This window comes from Phacochoerus africanus, chromosome 12, assembly GCF_016906955.1.
Source record: "Phacochoerus africanus isolate WHEZ1 chromosome 12, ROS_Pafr_v1, whole genome shotgun sequence".
In the NCBI taxonomy this organism is placed as follows: domain Eukaryota; kingdom Metazoa; phylum Chordata; class Mammalia; order Artiodactyla; family Suidae; genus Phacochoerus; species Phacochoerus africanus.
In genome coordinates, this window is record NC_062555.1 from 2,412,585 (window position 1) to 2,433,959 (window position 21,375).

Below are 21,375 nucleotides of genomic sequence, written 5' to 3' on the forward strand. Positions count from 1 at the left end.
CCAATTCCACACAACTGTGATTTTGAAAATTTTTAATTCACATGTCAGCTCTTTAAAGAGTAAAAATTACATATATGTTATCAATTAACTTGATGTCATTAACATTCATGTCTCATTGGTCACCCTCCCATTGTGGGAGGCTAAGTCTGTGGTGGTCATCAAGTCTACAGACATGCATCCTTCTCTAACTTCCATTATTGTTATTTGGCAGGTAAGTCAAAGGCCTGAGTTGATAGACATGACTGGGAACAATTTCACTGCGGTGACTTTCCTCATCCTCTCTGGATTTGCAAATCACCCTGAGCTACAAGTCAGCCTTTCTTGATGTTCCTTTTTATTTATCTATTCACTATTTTGGGAAATCTTGGGTTGATTATGTTAATCAGAACTGACTCTCAGCTTAACACACCTATGTACTTTTTCCTTAGAAATTTAGCATTCATTGACATATTTCATTCCTCTGCTGTAACAACCAAGGCACTGGGGAATTTCAAGTCAAAACAGAAAACCATCTCCTTCATTGGATGCTTTCAAATGCGCTTTGTTGTGGGTTTAGTGTGTAGTGAGTGTTTTCTTCTGGGATCAGTGGCCTATGACCTCTATGTTGCAATCTGCAATCCCTTACTGTGTTCAGTGATTACGTCCCAGAAAGTGTGTAACTGTCTGGGAGCAATGCCATATACAGTAGGTTTTACCAGTTCTCTGATGTCCATCTGTGTGATCAGCAGTTTGGCTTTCTGTGATACCAGCATCAATCACTTGTTCTGTGACACGACAGCTCTTCTGGCTCTGTCCTGTGTGGATACACTCAGCACAGAAGTGGAGATCTTTGTTTTGGCTGGGTTCACCCTTCTTAGCTCTCTCTTCATCATCATCATCACTTATATTGTCAATATCTTAGCCATCCTGAAGATCAAATCTGCATCAGGCAGACAGAAGACCTTTTCCACCTGTGCATCCCAACTCATGGGTGTGACTATCTTCTATGGGTCCCTGGTTTTCACATATTTGCAGCCTGATAACACACCATCCTTGACCCAAGCACAGGTGGCATCTGTATTCTATACTGCTGTCATTCCAATGCTGAATCCACTCATCTATATTTTAAGGAATAAATATGTAAAAATGCTCTCCTTAGAGCCATACAAAGAAGACATTCTGCATGGCAAATCTCTTCATGTTGTAATTAAAGCAAATCTGGCTGGTTTCAAGCATTCCATTGCTCCAAAATTAGAAAAATACTAGAATAATTCCAAAACCTATAACACAAAATAACTGATAGCAGAGCCTTAAAATGTGAGAGACAGATGATTACTTAATGTGTATGGAATACCGAATCATCATTTTAAGAGTTCATTACATTTATTCAGACACACACATGCCCAAATCAGACAGCAATTGACCTGTAACTGAATCTTTCCCCGAACATCCTTGAGTGAGCATGCTATCACAGTAAAAACATGTTAGACAAGTACTTAATTGACTTTTCATATTGTTTGATATTGTTTTCTCAACCATCAACAAATTGAGAATAGTAGTATACTAATAGACGAAGAGATAATGACTCTTAAATATCAATAACAAGAAGTTATTGCTGAAAAGTAGAGACCAAAAGAAAGAGTACAGAATTAACAAAAACCAATGCAAGTCCAGGGTTGAAGGGGTGAGTCATTGAAGTTATTTCAGTGGTGACCAGTGATAACAAGAGACATTGGATAATATAAAGACATCTTGTAGTCATATGGATTAATTTCACCATAACAGTTAGAATTTAGATCATTTATCTCTGAAGCATGATCTTTAATTACACAGAAAAGCAATGCATTTATGAAGTGGAGTTCAGTCTCCATCAAAAACAGCAGTTTAATTTCTTCATCACCTTGATGTGCCTCCCTAAGTTCAAAGACTTGATAAGCTTTTAAATTGTGAATATGTGTGTGTGATTGTATAGACAAATGAAGTACTAGCAGTAGTATAATTCCCAAGGCATTTAGGAGGTATCTGTAGAGATTCTCATTTCTCTAAAACAGGCAGAAAAATTTCACTAAGTCTATAGTAGTAAAAGCAGAAATTGTTTCCCTTCTTTTTCCTTGATAAGAGGCTTAGAGTAAACCTCATTTAATGAACTCTCCCAGGCACTGTTAAAAATGACCACTGGAAAAGACGTAATCCTCAATATGTAACTAAATACTTTTCCTTGCTTTTTATCTGCTTGTGGAAGCACAGGGATTCATGCATTAAGGGCAGGGATTCTACCTTAGTCATGTTGATATCTTTCTTTGGTATTTGGAAAGTTGTGTGCATTTTGGCATTCAAAACCACATTAGGCTAGTTGAAACTTACTTCTATTACTAGAATTCTTGCAAAAGCATCTCTTATTTATATGTTAAAATGGCATAGTAATTAACAGATTTCTTTTCAAATGATTTTTACTTATGGTTAAGATATGGAGAAATGAGTATACATAGATATTTACATTGTCTATATGATTTTAAATCCTTGGAGTCAACTGGTTAAGCCTTCTCATATATCCTGCACCACAAACAAACCTCCTATAAAAACAATCAGCCTTCAGTCTTGGGAGTAAGTAGCTAAAGATAATTCATGTGAAAGGCTCTGTTTGTGCACATGTATCTATTTGGGTTTAAATTTTTAATTTTCTTCTATGATCTACAAGTGTTTGACTCTTACAAACTTCATTTTATAATGTAATATACTATCTTATGAACCATTATAAGTGACAACTTGAAACATACTATGCATTATTCTAGGGATATATTGAGACTGCTGTCTTATCAGTCATTTCCTTTGTTAAATCTATATGAATTTATTTTTCCTTCTAAGCAGAGTGTAATTCAGATTGGTTACTCTCAATATTTTTTTCATCATTATCATGGAGACCTATTAACCTTATTATATTTTTCTTTCCTTTTGTTCCAAGGATTTTCATTCATGAATTATAACTGCATTGCTCAATTTTTTATAATTGTCTGAAACATCATGACTGTTGAACTGTATATTTACCCTAAGTCTAATTGTGTGTATTAATTTTCACTTGTGTTGCATATGTATTTTTCATATGTATATAATTCCGAGATTTTATAATTTTAGTATCAATGAAATTATACATCTAATTATTATTTTTATGATTTTAGGTTTTCTTGCTTGTTTCTTTCTAAGAGCAAAATCATGCCATAGTTTTCTCACTAATCATAAGCAAAAATATAATTTATTTGTCCAAAGTTATAATTAAATTTCCTTGTATAGTTTTCAATATTCTCTTCATATTTATGCATGGTGTAACTTCCATCCTCTCTCTTCTAGATGCTCCCTTCGCTCTATAATCTGTAATACACATCTGTCCAGAATGGACCATTTATATCTTTGTGATTTCTCCAGTCTTTCCTTTTTTCCAGACTCTTGCACTTGACTAGGCAAGATGATCAACTCAGTAATGTTTAGAGCAATGTCCCCAAAGTGAACATAGTTTATAAAATGAACCATATTTTTTTCTTTTTTTCATTAGGTTGGGAAAAAAAGACAATCTATTTGTAATGTTTAATTAATCAGGTTTCGAAATAAAAATACTGAGTGTTTTTTCAGTCTATTTAAACTGTAGTGCCCTTGAAATATACCTATTAACATTTGTGTTTCTCAGGCTTGTGTTCTATTTTACAACTTTGACATATTTTCTATCAAAATAAAGAGAAAATAAAATTACGTTTCGCATTTCCTTGGTGTTGCTGTTGCTGTTGTTGTTGCTGTTGGTGTTGTGCCACAGCATGCAGGCCATGGGTCAAGGGATCAAACTCACACCCAGCAGCAACCCAAGTCACTGCTCAGACAATGTTGAATACTTAACCAGTGACATCACAGGAGAACTCCTTAATTTTTTTTCACTTCAATAAGTTTTGTAGAAATTCCTAAAGAACCAAAATACTCAATGAAAGTTAAATGAAAGTGACTTTGATAGCAGGCAGAGTCAGATTCACTCTCCTGCCCCTACACAAAGATTAGAGGTCAGTTCAGAAATGAATTCCAGATATTATGTGAATTGGAAAAAGTACTGCAAAGTAAGTTAAGATTTTTATATAGGATATTTGCATTTCAAAATATGGGAAAGGGAAATGGGCTGAGAATCTAAAAATAGCTAATGAAAATAATAAATAAAAACACATTTTAGAAAAATATAGAAATATTGTTATTACAAAATGAACATATTAGAGAAAAATTACTAATTTTATATTAATTCAATGTAACAAATTATTCTAAGAAGACAAATATTATCAAAGAGAGTCAAAAGACAATCTCTAGTGTATTTTTCATGCAAATTTTACCTAAAGTGATGCAAAATATTAGGATAAAATAACCAATTTTATAGAACACTGTTTTTACTATTCCATTTCCCTGATTCTTACCTCATCCAGATATATTTTTTAATATTTTCTACTTCTCTTCTTTCAGTGTGAGCATATCACTGAAGACTCAGAAGAAATTTCCATGAGAAAAACTTTTTTTTCCCATAGCTTATGGAATTTGAATAGGAGCCACAGATATAGCAATGCTGGATCCCTCAACATAATGCACTGTGCCAAGAATCCAACCTGCACTTCTGCAGTGACCAGAGCCACTGCACACTGCCCTTGGTTTCTTAATGTACTGCAACACAGTATGAATCCCCAATTTTTTTTTCTTTTTAATATTTTATTTATTTAATTTTTTAAATTTCCCCCAATACATATTTTTTTCTGCTGTACAGCATTCTGACCCAGTTATATTACTCCAAGGAAGATACACAGATGGCCAACAAGCACATGAAAAAATGCTCAACATCACTGATTATTAGAGAAATGCAAATCAAAATTACTATGAGATACCACCTCACACCAGTCAGGATGCCATCATTAATAAGTCCACAAAAAACAAATGCTGGAGGGGGGTGTGGAGAAAAGGGAACCCTCCTGTAATGTTGATGGGAACATAAGCTGGTACAACCACTATGGAGAAGAATATGGAAGTACTTTAGAAAACTATACATAGAACTACCAGATGACCCAGCAATTCCACTCTTCAGTATATATCTGGACAAAAGTTTCCTTAACAAAGACACATGCACCCACATGTTCATTGCAGCACTATTCACAATAGCCAAGACATGGAAACACCCCAAATGTCCATCGACAGATGCTTGGATTAGGAAGATGTGGTATATATACACAATTGAATACTACTTGGTCATAAAAAAGACTAAAATAATGCAATTTGCAGCAATCTGGATGGAACTAGAGGCTCTCGTACTGAGTGAAGTAAGTCAGAAAGAGAAAGACAAATACCATGTAATATCACTTATATCTGGAATCTAATATAGGGCACAAATGAACTTTTCCACAGAAAAGAAAACCAAAATTTGCTTTTAATAGAAGAGGTCCAATTGTCTCCAGGCATCCCCTGCTCTATGTTTTTCTCCAAAGGACTTGTCACCGTAGACACACGGATTCTTCATTATTGCTTCTTCTTTCCCCCTCCTCCAACATAAAATAACTCTTACTACCTAGTACCCTCTGTCCCTCAGTGTGCATGGCCCATCCACCGCATGGGGCCTCTGCACAGATGCACCACTCTCTGAACCACTCCCCTCCCATGCACATGCATGACTAACTCTTCCCTCCTTCAAATCTTTGCTCACAGTCCAGCTTTGTATTAAGCTTAGCTTGACCATAAAATTTCTGATTGCTTCCTCATGCCCCTAGCCAGAACCCCTTCCACTAAGCTGTTTCAGATTTTATTTTTATAGCAGTTTTCACTTCTAAGATGTTATATTACTTTTTATAATTTTTTCCTATTTTTCCCAGCTTTGACTTTATACTCTATAATACCATAATTAATAAGTCCAGACATGCATATCAACAGTTGACTCTTTCACAGAATCTGTGAGTCACTTATACTAGTTGAGTAATCCATAAATTTAAATCCATGATTTTCAATATATTAATCCATAAATTGATAAATTGTTTAATCCATAAATTTCCATATATTTACCAAATTTAACTTAAAAGAGTCACATTCATTTTCTGTCTGCAATGCAGTACAATAAAAAATTGATACCTGAAGAAAAAGAGTAGGGACTCCCTAAAGTGGCTTAGTGGTAACAAACCCTACAAGTATCCATGTGGATGTGGGTTCAATACCTGGCATCCCTGAGTAGGTTAATGATCCAGTGTTGCCCTGAGCTGCAATGTAGGTCACAGGTGTGGCTCAGACCTGCTGTTGCCATGGCTGTAGCATAGGCTGGTGGCTACAGGTTTAATTTGACCCCTAGCCTGAGAACTCCCATATGTTGCAGGTTTGGTCCTAAAAAGGCAAAATAAATAAATTAATTAATCAAAATATATATTTTAGCTTGATATTTTTTTTTTAATCTGGAATTATTTTAAACAATACAAAATTTAAAATTTTAACTTTAGATTATCTATTTAATATGCCACAATAAGAATAATTAATATCACTATATACAAGTCAAATTTAAAGCAACACTCAGATGAATAATGCATATATTAAATTCCTATACTATCAAACAGATAAAAAAGTAATTAAAACACACAGATATTACTAGGTGATAGCGACGAAAAAACAATGAATTCAACCTGAAGGGGAAAAGCCTTGCTATGCTGCAGTATGCTTCTTTGGCATATGGATTACCTTGAGCTGATTATTTTTAAGAAAGAGCAGACACAGGAGATATTCTGAAAACTGAGTAGAAGTTACCTTTTTGTAAGAGGCATTTACATTTAAAACAGAAATCTTCACTTATAAGGATGTCTCTCTCTCTGTACCAAGAAGAGGAAGATAACAAAATATCTAGAAACTCAGCAGTAAAGAAGACTTGGACTTGAACCTGCATCGAAAAATATACCATTGTTTACTATGTTTTTTTCCTGACTTCCATCCTCCCACCCCCCATTATCCTTTGTCTTTAGCTTATATGGTATTTAAGGTAGTGACTTGGGCCATTTGAAGCAATCACTCAGTTTTCCTTGTATCACCCATGTATACAAAGGATATAAGTATTATTAAATTTCTACTTACTTTTCTCCTATTAATCTTTTCTTCATTACAGTGGGTGGGTCTCAGTCAAAAAACAAGAAGAATACAGTGGAAATTATTTGTTGTTCTCCATAATCCTAGAAAAGTAGGGGAAGGATGATAAAATTTAGATAACATCTGGAGTTCCTGTCATGGCGCAGTGGTTAACGAATCCGACTAGGAACCATGAGGTTTCAGGTTCGGTCCCTGCCGTTGCTCAGTGGGTTAAGGATCCCGCATTGCCATGAGCTGTAGTGTAGGTTGCAGACGTGACTCAGATCCTGCGTTGCTGTGGCTCTGGCGTAGGCCAGTGGCTACAGCTCAGATTCAACCCCTAGCCTGGGAACCTCCACATGCCCCGGGAGCAGCCCAAAGAAATAGCAAAAAGACAAAAAAAAATAGATAACAACTAATGGATTTGAAGACATAAAGTAGCATTTATCCAAAAAAGAAAAAAAAAGTCTTTCATGAGTTAATGAAAGAAAAAAGTAACTAGAATAAAACAAGAAAGAAAGCAAAAAAAAAAGATATTTAACATCTCTGATCAGATTTTGGTTTCCTCCATGACACAATAAATTGTATAAGAATAGACTAAAAGCAGAATTCCCTCATGGCTCAGTGGGTTAAGGATTTGTGGTTTTCACTGCTGTGGTTTGGGTCCCAGCTGTGGAGCAAGTTCAATCCCTGTCCCTGGAAATTTGCATGCTGTGGGCTTGGCCAAATAAATAAATAAATAAATAAGAATAGCTTAAAGTCATAACACTGAATATGTCAAAATGTAGGGAAAATATTGAGGAATAAGCACTTGCTCCTGGTAATTTTGCAAACACAATGGCTTTGGAGGTAGCATTTGCATTGAAAATTACTATAAGTATCTCATTTGATTTAACTCTCAAAGTTATCTACTGTCAAAAATTTATGTTGAGTTTTTAATATTCAAATAAGACTGTTTCTGCAGCACTGACTTCTAATGAATAAAACTGCCCTTCATCAAATAAGGGACAACAGACTGAGGAATGCAGGGGGAGGGGTGTTTCAAAGCTAGAAAAGCAAAGAAATGGATTCTCTGCATCCTCCAGAGCCTTAGAAAGGAAGACAGTCCTGCTGGCACCTTGATTTTACCCTAGTGAGATGCATGAGGAACTTGTGACCTAGAGAACTGTAAGAGAATTAATTTGTGTTGTTTTAAGCCAAAAACAGATATAATGCATACAAAATGTGCTCATTTATATATAACAATATGTTACCTCATGAAACTGCAGAGCATGAGTGGACTTTTCTGTAAGACTCCCTTTTAAATCTATACAACCATTGATTTAATCATCATGAATTAATGAAAATTCTACAAATTATGGGTTTTATGAAAGTCTAATGTAACATTGTTTATAGTATATTATGAAATTTTAGGTTAATTGAGGTTGAATACTGAATATACAGCACTATAGTAGTTGTGCAAATCTAGAGGCATACAAAAAACATTTTATGAAAAAAATAATTGAGAGAAATTTATCAAAATGTTTCAACAGTTTTGAATGGTTTTCATGCTGTTCTTTGTATTTTGTTTCTAATGAACATATTTACTCCTATATTGCATCACACAATTAAATATAAAAGTTTCATTGAGAAAAAATGTATCCTTCCATCCCTAATTGTTTCAGTCCCAGAGTAATTAAATATTTCCCTAGAAAGAGTTTCTCTATCACCCCAGGCATCAATTTGAACATCACAAAAGACCAAATCATTTGGCTCTTCATTGGGTGGTTAGTAAGGGAAAAGATGAGTAACATCTCAAAACCTAGCATAGCTGCATGAATTCCTTGAACTTTTGTCCTTGGAAACATGTCAAGTAAACTTCCTTGTAAATTGGTCCACAGGAATGACCAAATGTTGCATTATCATCAATCCACAGTATATATGAGGTACCCTGGAATTAACATGATGAGTGGCAAGACATACACTTCTCGGCTTACATACATATTTGTTTTAGATATAGCTTTCTGGCAAATTTTAACTTTGATCAGGAGCTGACCACAATTTCTAGGTTGATTTTCCCCCCTCTGGAAAATGAATGCACTAAAATTTAAAAAGATCCTATCTCATAGAAAACAAATATATTACAGAAATTTTCTTCTTAAATAGTCTTCATGTCTTATTTGTGACCCAAATTTGAGTTTGACATATGGCTAAAAAGATAATACAGGAAGACAGCGTTTTTGCACCAAATTTGACTCCTGATAAGTATTATTTTCAAAATTAGAAGGCTTTCCTCAGGGTCAGATAAAACTGGGACATTATCAGAAGAATATACATATAGACAATACTTTGATGGTACCCTAAGTAATGCCAGGGCATGTGGAACTAGAAATACAGAGATGAGGTATTTAGGGACTTCTAGCAATATGCATGTTTTAGAAAGAAAATTTTGGAGGAAACTTGATTTTGAATGGTCAAATTAGGAAATCATTCACCATAATTTTTGGAAACTAATATGAACATGTGGTCTATCATTTTAATGCACCCTACTAATATCCACTGGGTTGAAATGTATTTATCATTCATATTAAATAATATTCAAAGTGAGAAGAGAGCACATGGTAGATAAACTATTATTCTTTCATCATTTATATATCTAACATTTTTTCCTGAGTTTTGCTCAAGTTAAATATAAATAGGAACATGATATTATAAGTCTGCTGTCTGAAGTCAATCTATCTTGGAAAAATTACAGAGCCAACATATAATGGTACTGATTCTGGATAAGTTACCTAAATTCTCTGTGAATTTTTCTCCTCTACTATATATGGCTAATAGTACTACCTATGGTGTAATAGTCTGTGGAGACTTAATGCTTTAATAAAGGGAAGCATTCAGAATTGTGTCAGGCATATTTAAATATCCAATATAGTACCTTATATCCAAATGCTAATTTATACCTATTTCTATATTTGGCAATCAAATTAAGATTTTTCTCTTTTTACTCTGTAAATCTTTCTTAATATCACATTCTAGAAAATCTAAACAAAAAAAAGTATGTCCTGTATTTTGTTTAAATGCAAACATTTTTGAAGTCATCCCTGCTAAGCATCAACTTTGATTTCTCAACAGTTTAGAGCATTTGAACACTATGGGTGGAAAGAATAACACACACATGGCTGACTTCATCCTTATGTGATTGACAGATTCTGAAGCAATCCAGAGGATCCTGTTCATGCTATTTCTCCTGATATAACTGATTATTGTGCTGGGCAATGCAGGGATGATATGGATAATCTGCCTGGATCTCTAGCTTCAATACCCCATATATTTAGTCCTCAGCCCCCTGTCATTCCTTGATCTCAGTTGCTCAAGAGTCATCACACCTAAAGCTTTAGAGAACTTACTGACTCCCACCAAGTACATTTCATACATGAACTGCTTCAACCAGTTGTATTGCTTTTTCTTTTTGGGTGGCACTGAATGTGTTCTCTCCTCCATGGCCTTTGATCACTATGTAGCTATTTGCAATCCTCTGCATTACCATGTTGTTACCTCCACAAGACACTGCTGCTCCCTAGTTTTGGATCTTATTTGACTGGCTTCATGGACTCCTTCATCAATGTGCTTTGCATGAGCAGACTGGATTTCTGCAACTCCAATGTAATCCATCACTTTTTTCTATGAAATATCATCAGTTTTAACCTTGTCCTGCACTGATATACAAAACATGGAAATAATGATATTCATTGTAGCTGGCTCCACTCTAAAGGCATCTCTTATCAAAATACTAGTGTCCCATGTGTCTATCCTATCTACTATCCTGAAAATTACTTCTACTTCATGAAAGCAAAAAGCCTTCTCTACTTGTGCCTCCCACCTCCTGGGAGTCACTGTCTTTTATGGCACTAGGATTTTTACTTATTTAAAACCAAGTAAGTCCTATTCCTTGGGAAAGGATCAAGTGGCTTCTGTTTTTTATACTATTGTCATTCCCAAGCTGAATCCACTCATTTACAGTCTTAAAAACAAAGAAGTAAAAAATTCATTCATTAGAATCATACAGAAAACAGTGGGCTAGTGGCAGTTAAAATAAGAGTGAAGCTAAACTTCTGAATACATTTTTTCTCACTTCCCTATAGTACATTTCCCTGGTCTTTTACAGAAACAGTTGAATCATTTATGTATTTGTTTTAGGTGAAACTGTCATTGTTTGACCAAATATATTCTTTTCATTTCCAGAAAGATGCCTTTAGAAATCCATGTAGAGGGTATAGCTCAGGGGTTGAGCATTTTAAATCCATAATATATTTGGAAACTATTATTATATATTTGGAAATCCATAATATATTTGGAAACTATTAATCATATTATGCTATGGTCTAAATATACATTTTTGAGGATAACTGATTTGAAAATAAAAAATATAATTTTCATTTTTAAAGCTATATCATACAAATTCCCATGTATCCTCAAATTTCAGAGAAATTTATTATGGAAAAGAACTCCATTTGAGGAGTAATGATAATAGTTTTAGGAATTATTTATTTTACGGAGAAGCAATGCAGCAAAGTGATTATGAACACTTGCTTTGGAACTAAACATTCCATTAGATTCTAGATCTACTACCCTTTAGCTGTATAACTCTTGAAAACTCACTGAAACTTTTAGCCTCAGGATTCCTCAACTGCAAGGGATAAATAATAATTACAGGTCCATAGAGTTATTATAAAGATTAAATCTGATAATTACTATAAGGCATTTAACATAGTACTAATAAATTCTGGTCATTATCATTACAACACTCCCATTCCTGCATTATTTCTATTTTTCTATGATTTTTCTTAAAGAATATTCACTAATTTTTTCAAATTACATTTGGTCTATTTAAAGGATACACACAAACAGCTAAGGAACAATGCAGCCCTTCATAGTTAAAGTTAGAATGCTATGTATTAACACTGGAGAAAATTTGTAAAACATTGAAAATTTTGTTAATAGAAAGGACCTAACAGTTATTAATGGCTTTGTATGTGGTCTAGATTAATAGTTCTGTGTAGATGCATACATATTATATACATAAGTAATATTTTTGTTATTTTCTATGAATTTTTTGTATCTTTCTGTATGAATTTAACAAATTAAAAATTTTTATTTCTTTTATTATTAAAATCTAAGGTGAATGTGTTCTTGGTACATGGGGAAAACTTGAGACTCATTTTGCAGTGCTTTGGACCTGAAATGTCCATAAATTCATCCAGTTAAAAATTTGCATACAGTGCTCTCTCTTTGGTGGCTACCTTACCTTTCAGTGATATGTCAACAACAATCTTTAGTAAACTGTTCCTTTGTTTAAATTATTGTCATGAGCTGTGGTGTAGTTTGCAGGTGCATCTCAGATCTAGCCCTGCCGTGGTTAACCCCGTGGCTATATTTCTGATTCATCCCCTAGCCTGGGAACTACTATATACCACACAGGTGACCCTAGAAATCAAAGCAAAAAAAATTAAAATTAAAAAAATGAATAAAGAAAAGGAAAAAAAATAACTCATGTGAGATATCAAAGAAGGAAGAATTTACATTGAATCCTATGCACTGTAAACAAAAATTACAATAAAACAAATTAGAGCACTCAGATCACCTATTCTAATTAAGAATTTTTGATCTGATGTAACACATTTTATTTTATTTTATTGTACTTTTTTATTCGCAATGTGCTTGTTTAAATGCATCATTTCATTTAAAAAAGACCTTAGTGCATCGTTTAGAAAATCCCCAAATACATCATTTTAAATAATGCCATGAGGAGAGATGGCATGATTATTATCCAAAAGTAACATCAGAAAAAAGATTTCATGTTGATGAGGTAAAAAGAAATGAAAAAAATAAAAAACAAATTTGAATGAATATAATGAAATCAATCTATGTTTTAATGCAAATAGGAGTCACAGGGAAAAAGTTCATCCTCAATAAAATTATTGCCATCAGTTCAATGATATACCCAGAAGGAGAAAAGCTACATAGGATTTAGAATCTGAAAGTATTTGCTCCTCACCTGGTCCATAATTAAAAGCTATGTGTGATATTAGGCTTTACCTTCAATATTTACTTCCTTTTTCAAATAGCAATATATTTAAATGAAAAAACACATACAAAAGTGCACAGCCAGATTAATTAAATATGTAAAACAATGAGCATTTATAGAAATTTCCTTTAAATATGTCAACCTTTGTTACAAATTTAAGATATTTATTTTCTAAAAATAGAAAATATTGGGTAACAATACTAATGTTATTACTAAATCATTAAAAATAGTTGAGCAGAGACTTAAACTAGATATTTTATTTTTTCATGTAATATATTTATTTTGTGATTGTTAATGTGCACTTAAGCATTTTTCTACCATATGAACTCCAATGAATCATATTTTTAATATGATGTTTTGAATCAGAGAATAAAATAATTTAGTGAATTGTGGGATCTGTTAATAAAAAAAACAAAACAGAAACAAATAACTGCAACCCCACTTGCCATTTGCCGTGGCCTTAATTTTGTTTTTAGTAAATAGGATAAAGAAAAATGACAATGTTAGACATTTAGCTAAATTTAAAATTTTCACTACTGTTAGATAGATACGACTAAATCAGTACCAGCATGTGTAAATGACAAAACAAAAATTATTCTGGGTAATCCTAACTCTATATTAGGACTCAAGAGTCATAAAGATAAAATGGCTATGATGCTTAAAGAATTTGACAATATAAGATCAATATTTACAATGAATATAAAGTCACTTCCAAACATATAATTTTAATAAAAAGTAGATTGTTTCACATATTTTGGGCTCCATATTGAAACACAAAATGTTCAAAGAAGGAGATAAACAATAACAGCCATTTATTGAGCTGTAAGAATGGACTTTTGCACATGACTTGTTTCATCTTTATAGCAATGCTCACAGCGAATAAGTGCCAGAGCCAAGATCCAATCCCAGATCTCCCCATTAATTCACCTTTTTCACTGCTTCTTTATACCATGGCTTCATTCTCGGTTTTGCTCTCACTCACCCACTCCCACTGAAATAAAACAGAACATGATCTTTGATATATTTGGTTATATTTTAAGCCATTAAGATCAGAGAAATATCATGAAATAAGTAGTAATCTAAAGTGACTTCTGTTTTACATAACTCACAAAATAAGCATAGGATAAATATCATCTTCCACATACCAAAATACAACCCTCCAGAGAGTTGAATAGATCAAATGTTTTCTGGCCCCTATTGATAAATTTTCTGATTATTTTACATTGTAAAGTGCTATCTTCTTCCCTAAGGAAAATGTAAACTTACAGTCTATTTGGAGCAACCTCATTATCTCTAAAAACATACATTCAATATAGTCTATTTTTTGGTTTTATTTTAGGAAGTATTGTTTTTCAATTATTAGATAGACACACATAAGTCAGATAGTGGTAAATACATTCCATTCATCAGTGCAATAGTTAACAACCATTGGGCTTATTACTAGGGATTTTATAACATACTTGACTCTGATAGTTTAGGTCCAACCTCCTGAAATATTCTGAAAATAACCTGAAAACTTATCTTACCTGTGGAACAACAAATGCAGGCTTAAGCACACTGTGATAATGGTTCATTTGGATTGATTATATCCATTTACTTCACTGTTGATAAAACCCACAGGGGGATGCCCCAAGGGGAATATGTCCCAATTATCTTCTGGTTCAAAATAGCAACATGATAATTTAACAATAATATAAACTATTCTGGAATAATGTACTACATGCCAATATTTATAAAATGGTAGAGTTTGAGATAAGAAATCTCAAGATATGAGACATACTCTTTGACCATACTTCCATCACTGAGTTAGTACTAATTTTTTTTTGAGAAACCGTGTCCTCATTCCAGCAACATAAAATGTTTTATATAGCAACCTTTAAGTCTATATGGTAATCTATAATAATGTAAAACCACAGAAGTTCCTGTTGTGGCTCAGCAGATTAAAAACCCAACATAGTGTCCATGAGGATGTGGGTTGGATCCCTGGCTTCACTCAGTGGGTTATTGATCCAGCATTGCTGTGGTTGTGGTTGTTGTTCAGGCCAGGAGCTGCAGCTCAAATTCAAACCCTAGACTTGGAACTTCCATATGTCTCAGGTGCATCCCTAAAACAAAACAAAACAAAACTGTGTATCTCTTACAGAATATAGCAGAAAAATTTATAGTCAATCAAATTCATTACTCATTTGCTCTGTTCAAATTACAAGGTGCTGTGGTTTAAATGAATCAAGCAAACATTTTCAGATTATTGGAATATTATAATTCAAGGTAAAAGGAAAAGTAAGAAGGAAAATTTACAGGAAAATATAGAGGAGACATCAAAAGTTTAAAGCTCTGTTGGACATTATGATTCATGTAATTTGTGAATCCTGAATATTCACATATAGTTTACTTAAATTAAATTTAAAAAACCTAATGTACACACATGCAATAAACTCTGACTCACACACAAACACAGACACACTTAGGACTTAGAGGTATTTAATATTTTTTTGATTAGGGAGGTCCAGTAGAATTTATGTATTTCTTCAATTTTCCAGATGCTCCCAACACTTACCCAGGTCCTTAGTGTCACAAGGGGCCTGTGAGATATTAATACAATGTTAAGGGTCAGTGGGGATTTTGTAAAGAAGCAGCACATACTCTCTTTGAAGAGGGCAGAGCTTTTACCTAGAGGAAGACAACTCTGAAAGTACAAATAGAGTGGGGTGAGGACAGTAGGAAGAAACATTTTAAAAGGGAGGGGCTTCTGGAAGATTTCAGACTCAGAAAGCACTGTTAAAGCAACATATAATGTCTACAGAGTAAGGTACCTGTTTGGAAAGCCAAATCTGTTTAGACATGAGAAACAATAGGTAGACAGCGCTCTTGACTCAAACTTAGCTATGAGAGTTAAAGTAGCTATAAAATAATATTCTAAGGCCATCAAAAACAAAACAAAACATGAGAGTGATTTCTTAAGCATGAAATTGTAAAAGATACCTTACATATCTATTTCTGGTGTATCTCCTCTTATAGTGAAAATTCACATCCTATTTTGACACAGAGGGAACAAAGGAATTATTATTGAACGCCATATAAAGATGTTTGAATTGCAAAAAAGAAAGAAAAAAATAGCATCCTAAATGTACTAAAATCAGAACATCAAATAAGGCTATAAAACAATAGAAAAGCAATGCTATCTGATATATATATATATATATATATATTTAAAATAATATCTGATATTTATATTTAATACCTGATGTGTGTATTTAAAATAATATTAAAAGATTTTAAATGACTAAGCTTCAAGGAAATTAAAATGAGATGACTAGTTACCAGGAGGATGGAAAAAGATGATTCAGAGAACTAAAAATAACCACCCAAAATAGAAAGAAAATTAATAAATATTGAGTGACATATTAAAATGCAAGAGCGCATAGTCACTATAGAAGGCATATTTAAGCAAAGAGAATACAGATATGGAGAAGAAACTGATTTCAAATAAAGAAAAATTTATTTGATATACACTGACACTGAAGGTGCCAAATCACAATTTTCAAAACGATGAAAATATGACTAATATAGGTATAATATCAACACAGCAATAATTTATAACCATCTCATTAATAGGTCTTTAAGAAAAATCAGAGTGATATAAAGAATATTGAAATAAGAGGGGCTTACAGAATTTACTAGAAGAGTAACACCATGATTTTGATTCATTTTTAATTTTATTGAAGAAAATACAGAGAAAAGTCCAAGCAAGCATATCATAAATGTCAGTTTGAAGAAATCTTCAAAGAACATACCTCTACAAATAAAACCAAGTCTAAGAAGTAGAACATTGGCTATAGGTAAGAAGGTTAAGGATTCTTAATATAGTAAGAAGCCCCCTTTATTCTGTCTTCTAGTCTCTATACCTCCTGTAAAGGTAACCTTTTACTGAAGCAAAGATTAACTTAATTTTGTTTTTTAAGCCAGGGTTATTGAGTTTAATGTTAATACAGAAAATCTACCAGTTATCTGAATTTTAATAGACATAAACAATTGTGTAACCATTATCATGATATAGACCATTTCTATCATCCTTAAAAAATTCCCTCTTACCACTTTGTGGTTAATTATCTTCATTTCCCCCAGTTCTCTCAAGAACAGATGTATCAGTTGTATTCTGCATGGCAGCAATTTCAACTTGTTCAGAATGTGATATAGGTAGAATCACATCCTTTTAGTTTGAATTCTTTCAATTAACAGGATGCATCTGCAATCCATCCCTTTAAGTGGGTAAAAATCAATATTTGTTCCTATTAGTTGCTGAATGGCATTCCATCCTGATAAGGTACCACAGTTACCTCATCTATTCAACAGTTGATGGGCATTTGGGTTATTTCTAGTTTTAGAATGCAGTGAATAGAGGTGCTATAAATAATGACATACAGAAGTTCCCTTCCTGGCTCAGTGATTAACTAACCCAACTAGGATCCATGAGGATGCAGGTTTGATTCCTGGCCTTGCTCAGTGGGTTAAGGATCCGGAATTGCCTTGAGCTGTAGTGTAGATGTGGCTTGGATCCTGGATTGCTATGGCTGTGGCATAGACTGGCAGCTGCAGCTGCAGCTCTGATTTGAACCCTAGCCTGGGAACCTCCATATGCCACAGCTGTGGCCCTAAAAAGCAAAAATAATTTTTTTGTAAATAATGACATATAGATCTTTGCATAGACATGTTTTCTTTCATCTTGGGTAAATAACAGAGTGAGATTACTCTTTGGACTGCAACTACTTTGCTTTCCTACCAGCAATGGATGAGAGCTTCAGTTGATCTGTCTCATTTGTGAGCACTTTATATTATCATTTATTGTTACACTTTTAAATTTCTAGCCATTCTAATAAATGCTGTTGGGATTACATTGAGGTTTTAAATTCTATTTTTCAGAACACAAAAGGTGTTGAACCTTATTTTTTATGGACTATGTTGCTATCAGTATATCTTCTCTGGGAAATTTTTCAAATTTATGCTCATTTTTACTGTTTATCTTTCCTTTCATTTTCATATTGTTGAATTTATAGAGTATTTTATATACTCTGGATTCATGTTGTTTTTCAAATAGCTGTTTATCAAACATTTGGCTCAAATCTGTGGTTTGCTCATTTTCTAAACAGTGTCTTTTACAGTGCACTTTCAAATGTGATGAAACATAATTTATTATTTTCTGCTTATGGTTCATTAATTTTGTTTTTTTTTACAAAAGTTTGTGACTAACCCATAGTTGTAAAAATATTGTCCTATTTTTTCTCTATAAGTATTGTTATATTAAGAACTAAGATTCCTCTATGTTTATTTTTTTACTTTGTCAAAGATCGATTGACAATATATTGTGTGAATCTATTACTGAAGATGATTTTTTGTTCCATAGACCTAGATATCTATCTTTTCACCAACATAACACTCTCTTGATTGTTTTAATTTTATGGCAAATCTTGAAATCAGATCATGTTTGGTTTTTGTTCTTCAGAATTTCTTTGGCAATTCTGGGTTTTTGTGGTTCTATATAAATTTTTGTATTGTTCCAGTTCTGTGAAAAATGTCAGGGGTAATTTGATAGGGATTGCATTGAATCTATAGATTGCTTTGGGTAGTATGGCCATTTTTACATTATTAATTTTTCCAACCCATGAGCATGGAATATCTTTCCATTTCTTTGTATCTTTAATTTCCTTGATTAATGTCTTATAGTTCTCAGCATATAAGTCCTTTACTTCCTTGGTCAGGTGTATTCCCAGGTATTTGATTTTCTGGGGTGCAATTTTAAAAGATATTGTATTTCTGTATTCCTTTCCTAATATTTCATTATCAGTACACAGAAATGCAACTGATTTTTGAATGTTAATCTTATAGCCTGCTACTTTCCTGAATTTGTTGATCAGCTCAAGAAGTTTTTGGGTTGAGCCCTTAGCGATTTCCATATGTAGTACTGTATCATCTGCATACAGTAACAGTTTTACCTCTTCTCTTGTTATTTGGATCAATTTTATTTCTTTTGTTTGTCTGATTGCTGTGGCTAGGACTTCCAATACTATGTTGAATAAGAGTGGTGACAGTGGGCATCCTTGTCTTGTTCCAGATTTTAGTGGGAAGGTTTTTGGTTTTCTCCATTGAGTATTATATTTGCTGTGGGTTTCTCATAAATGGCTTTGATTATGTTTGGGAATGTTCCCTCTATACCCACTTTGATAAGAGTTTTCATCATGAATGAATGTTAGACCTCATCAAATGCTTTTTCTGCATCTATTGAGATGATCACATGATTTTTGACTTTTCTTTTGTTAATGTGGTATATGAAATTGATCGATTTGCATAAGTTGAACCATCCTTGTGAACCTGGGATGACTCCCACCTGGTCCTGGTGTACGAGCTTTTTGATGTATTTTTGGATTTGGTTGGCTAAATTTTTGTTGAGAATTTTTGTGCATGCAAATCAATGAAACTAGAACACACCCTCACACCATGCACCAAAATAAACTCAAAATGGGTGAAAGACTTAATAAGACAAGACACCATCAATCTCCTGGGGGAAAACATAGGCAAACATTATCTGACATCAACCTTACAATTTTTTTTCTCAGATCAGTCTCCCAGAGCAACAGAAATAAAGGCAAAAATAAACCAATGGGACCTAATCAAACTGACAAGCTTTTGTATGGCAAAGGAAACCAAAAAGAACACAAAAAGACAACTTACAGAATGGGAGAAAATAGTTTCAAATGATGCAACCGACAAGGGCCTAATGTCTAAAATATACTACTTATATAACTCAACAGCAAAATATCCAACAACCCAATTGAAAAATGGGCAAAGGACCTGAATAGACATTTCTCCAAGGAAGAGATACAGATGGCCAACAAGCACTGGAAAAAATGCTCAGCATCCCTGATTATTAGAGAAATGCAAATCAAAACTACCATGAGATATCATATCACATCAGTCAGAATGGCCATCATTAATAAGTCCACAAATAACAAATGCTGGAGGGGGTGTGGAGAAAAGGGAACCCTCCTGCATTCTTGGTGGGAATGTCAACTGATACAACCACTATGGAGAACAGTTTGGAGGTACCTTAGAAAACTATACATAGAACTACCATATGACCCAGCAATCCCACTCCTGGGAATATATCTTGACAAAACTCTCCTTAAAAAAGACACATGCACTCACATGTCAATTACAGCTCTATCCCCAATAGCCAGGTCATGGAATCAACCCAAATGTCCACTGATAGATGATTAGATTAGGATGCTGTGGTATACATACACACACACACACACACTGTGGAATACTACTAAGCTGTAAAAAAAGAATGACATAATGCCATATGCAGCAATATGGATGGAACTAGAGACTCTCATCCTGAGTAAAGTAAGTCAGAAAGCGAAAGACAAATACCATATGATATGACATATCACGAATAAAATGTATTGCAAAAATGAATCTCTACACATAAAAGAAAATCATGGAGTTGGAGCATAGACTTGTGGTTGCCAAGGGGGAGGGGGAGGGAATGGGAGGGACTGGGAGCTTGTGGTAAATAGATGCAGAATATTGTCTTTGGGATGGATTAGCAATGGGATCCTGCTGTGTAGCACTGGGAAATTTGTCTAGTCACTTATGATGGAATATGTAATGTGAGAAAAAAGAATGTATACATGTAAATGTAACTGGGTCACCATGCTGTAGAGTAGACAATATATATATATATATATAAATGATTAAAAATGAAATCTGATCATGTTTATCTTAATTTATTCTCCTTTTCCAACATAGCTAGGGCCCCCTAGTGTCTGTGTCTTTCTTATAAATTTTAAATCACCATGACAATTTTTGCAAAACACTTGTTTAATTAAGGTTGCACTGAATATATACATCATTCGGGATTACATTTAATTAATAGATCCCCTTTTGCAAATGAGCTACTATCAGTATTACCCTTCCTTGATTCCTTTCTACCTTCCTTCCTACTTTTCTTATTTCTTTCATGTTAAAATCAAATGCCATTAGTAGATTACTAGCTAATAATTTAGAATTATTTGGTATGCAGTTGAAGTATATATGTCTTTTTCACAATCTTTTTTCGAAGAATCTCTTTAAGTGTATAGCCTAGTACTAGCCCCTGGATAAGTCTAAATGCTCCTCAGGACATAATGGTAAACAGTTCAAATGCTGACCTGGATTTCTACCAGATCTCTAATATT

At 33.5% G+C, this 21,375-nt stretch overlaps 1 protein-coding gene and 1 pseudogene across 1 annotated transcript; both read left to right on the forward strand.

Annotated features, from left to right (window-relative positions):
- Window positions 1–238: 238 nt before the first annotated feature.
- On the forward strand, window positions 239–1,245 carry LOC125112992 (olfactory receptor 8I2-like). The gene is given in 2 exon segments (XM_047755440.1): window positions 239–314; window positions 317–1,245. Coding segments are annotated over 2 exon segments (1,005 nt in total).
- Window positions 1,246–10,207: 8,962 nt separating this feature from the next.
- On the forward strand, window positions 10,208–11,137 carry LOC125112993 (olfactory receptor 8H3-like; annotated as a pseudogene).
- The last annotated feature ends 10,238 nt before the right edge of the window (window positions 11,138–21,375 follow it).